General features: G+C 36.2%; 1 protein-coding gene across 3 annotated transcripts in view; it reads right to left on the minus strand.

Moving 5' to 3' along the window:
• BMP5 (bone morphogenetic protein 5) overlaps positions 1 to 3,559 on the minus strand; it is a 135,322-nt gene that overhangs the window by 66,936 nt on the left and 64,827 nt on the right. For all 3 annotated transcript variants that reach the window (XM_012002051.1, XM_012002052.1, XM_012002050.1), the window contains one exon: positions 1,460 to 1,652. In XM_012002051.1, coding sequence (XP_011857441.1) covers positions 1,460 to 1,652 — 193 coding nt within the window. The remainder of the gene's footprint in view (positions 1 to 1,459; positions 1,653 to 3,559) is intronic.

Genomic DNA, 3,559 nt, shown 5'->3' on the forward strand with positions numbered 1-3,559 from the left:
AGAAACAAATGTAGGTATTTCTGCCTTGAAATTACTGCTGTTAAAAATAACAATGCATATCAGTTGGTATGTATTAAAGTGAGTTCTGCTGAACTAGTGTTCCACAGGATATTAGTAAGTACTACACACCCAATGAATCCATAGCCAGATAATTTTGAGGAAGACTAGCTAAAATAAAATTGATAGGGCATGCGCACGTGTGTGTGTGTGTGTGTGTGTGTGTGTGTGTGTGTTGTCACTGTAAAGCCTTTTTAAGACTTTAATATTCTGATATGCATTGTGAATCTCTTAGAGGATAGTCTAACAGGAAGGCTTTACCAATATACATGACCTCAGAAGCTTTTTAATTTTTTTCTTCACTGAGTATTGCAAGGCACTATTGCGAATTTCTGCCAAACTGGAAGACCAAGACAAATCAAACATCAAGAACTACAAATAGTCAACAAGGAGAGAACAGGGCCTTACAGCAGACAGGATAACAATCTTTAAATATTTGTCTCATCAAAAAAGGACATATTATTTCATCAAAAGGAAGATCTAGATCTGAGGAATGAAAGCTACTGAGAGAGATATATCACCTCAACATAGGATTTCAAACAGATTTAGATACATGATAGATAGACAGATAGATAGATAGATACATACATACATACATACATACATACATACATACATACATAGATAAAGATAGATGGATCTTTTTGAAATAGACAGATGGATCTGTTTGAAATTGATAGATAGACAGATGGGTCTGTCTGAAATAGATAGATAGACAGATCTGAGCTGTCCGACAAAGGTGATTCATCACCCAAAAAAATGTGTTATCCAAGTGATTTCTGCATTGTGTTAAATGTCAGAGAAAATGACTAAGGTCCCTTTTTAACATTTATTTTCAATGGTTCATTTGCAGTCATTATCAACTGAAGTTTTTATGCATTTAGTATTTCAGACTATCTGTCCATTTTTGTACCATTCTGAATTAACCATCTTACAGAGGACATCAAAATACACATAAAAATGAACACACGATTCTTACACTCATGTCAATGAAAAGTAAAGCAGTGCTTCTCTAACTTCCAGAACACCAAATAATTTCATTATCTTAGTTATAAATTTCATGTGGGTAGAACAAAGTGGAAGTTTTCTGGGATGAAGGACAACTTTACGAAATGAGACAACAGACCTAGAAAGCACATTTTGAGAAGCATGTGACTATTTAGTATACGAATTGGTGTCAGGAATAGGTAGCAGCTATGGAATGTAGGATAAAATTTTCAGATCGATTACTGTTACCTTTCAATATCTCTACCTGGCTCTAAATGTTACTACACTTACTATAAATGTTAATAAACTGCACAAAAAAGATAATTTGTTTGCTACATCACATGAATTATCAATAGCTTTTACTAAAATTTTACAAATATTTGCCAGGATAATAAGTTAAATAAAAATATTATACCTATTTGTGTATTCCTTGATGATTTGATATATGCTAATCTTAATTGTTTCATTTTCAAATCGGTTGTTGCTCCGGTCCTTGTATATCCGGAATTCAGCTGCTGTCACTGCCTCTCCATGAGGAATTTGGGTAAGATCAAATCGAAATTCTTTGTAATGTCTTCGCTGGTGAGAAAAATCCTTGTCTCTTTCAACTGAAAAAAAAAGGCGGAGGTTGGGGAGGAAAAAAGTTAGTCCTTTATAAAATATGGAAATTAATGATAAATTCTCCAGCTTTGAAAATGAAAACAAATAAGCAGGATAGTATAAAACTGGAAAAACACTAAACCACAAACTGAAATGTGTTTCCAGTTAAAGGAAATTCCACAAACCAACAGCCTTTAGTTCAAAAGCAATATAATCTCTATGATTTTATACGAATTCCTGGATCCTAAATGGAAAGGTTATCCAAAAATGTTTTTAAAAGTGAAGGTTGTAAAATGATTGCTAGTATGTATCAAGTATCAGAACACAGAAAATTTTACACAGAAATTCTGAATATGTTATGGTAACCTTTAGAGTTTCAGGTGAAATGAGTGGAGAGAGAGCGCAGCCATGGGAGGGAAATGGGAAAGAGGACTAAGGAGTTCCAAGTATACAAGGACTGTGTTTATGACCTTTCAGAGTTCAAGTAAATAAAGCAAACTAATTTTTACAAGAAAGATTGTTTCTAAAATGTCTTCCCTGGAAAAGTTTTTCTCCCTTCAGCAAATAAAATATTCTTTTTCTCAAAAACATTTTTTTTTTCTTGAGAAAAGGTCTCACTCTGTTCCCAAACTGAAGTGCAGTGGTGTGATCATTGCTCACTGACGCCTTGCCCTCCTCGGCTCAAGCGATCCTCCCACCTCAGCCTCTAGAGTAGCTAGGACTACAGGTGTGCACCACCACACCCAGCTAAATTTTTTTATTTTTTGTAGAGGCAGGGTCTCACTATGTTATCTAGACTGGTCTCGAAATCCTGGGCTCAAGCAATCCTCCCACTCTGGCAACCCAAAGTGCTGGGATTACTTGCATGAGCTACCCTGCCTTGTGTTGTCTGTTTGTTTTTAAAGCATTTTTTATAAATTCTTACCCCTGGTACAGTATAAAGTCTCCCAAAGACCTCTGTCATTATTCAGAATTGAGACGGGAACATATTTTCGCTCTTTAGTAACCTTCCAAACAAATGAAGTCAAATAACTGTTCCTTTTGGGAATATTACGAAATGCTGAAGAATTTAGGACAGTATCAGACATATTATTACATAATCTGACTGTGTAAGACAGTGTATTGTACAAGTGGTATAAATTGATTCACAAAGCTCAAAAATTGGAAATCTTTAGAAGACTAAATAAATTTACAACACTGCTATACATATATGTAACTTAGGATCCTAAGTTAGAAGCATTAAGATTATGGAAGCGAGAAGACGATAATGACCATCAGGAACGACACTGTGGAGCCCAGGCTACTAGACCATCATGTTCCAAGGCCAGATGGGTGGCCACATCTGAAGCTTCTGACAAGGGAACCCACAATTCTTTGCCTTCATCCTCCAAAATAATCTCTGGTTTATTTTCCCCAGAAGAGTAGAAGGTGGTTCAGGAGAGAGCAAGAAGCTGATCCTCACCTCCATCGCAGACTCTAAAGCAGACATACAGAAAAATGTAGCTACATTTGGGGGCATATTTTTTAAAATTTTATTTTACAGATGAGGTCTCTCTATGTTAGCTAGGCTGGACTCAAACCCTGGACTCAAGCCATCCTCCTGCCTCAGCCTCCAGAGTAGCTGGGACTACTATAGGTGTTCCCCACCGCACCCAGTTGGAAGAATTTTTGTCCTGTGGAGCTTGGTAAGGATGATGCTCTTTGGCTGTCTGACTACACTAACACCACCTCGCATGATTCATAAAATTGTTTTCTTAAAATATCATTATCTTGGTCCTAAGAGAGGTCCATTTCTAGAGAGATTATGAATCAACTTTTCCTAAATAAGGACAAAAAACCCATTTGTAAAATGTTATTTTGGTCCATAATTTAAAACTCTTCTCTGGTGATAGTGCAGACAGCCATGATAGTGCAG

This window comes from Mandrillus leucophaeus, unplaced genomic scaffold (assembly GCF_000951045.1).
Source record: "Mandrillus leucophaeus isolate KB7577 unplaced genomic scaffold, Mleu.le_1.0 Scaffold676, whole genome shotgun sequence".
NCBI classification, from domain to species: Eukaryota; Metazoa; Chordata; class Mammalia; order Primates; family Cercopithecidae; genus Mandrillus; species Mandrillus leucophaeus.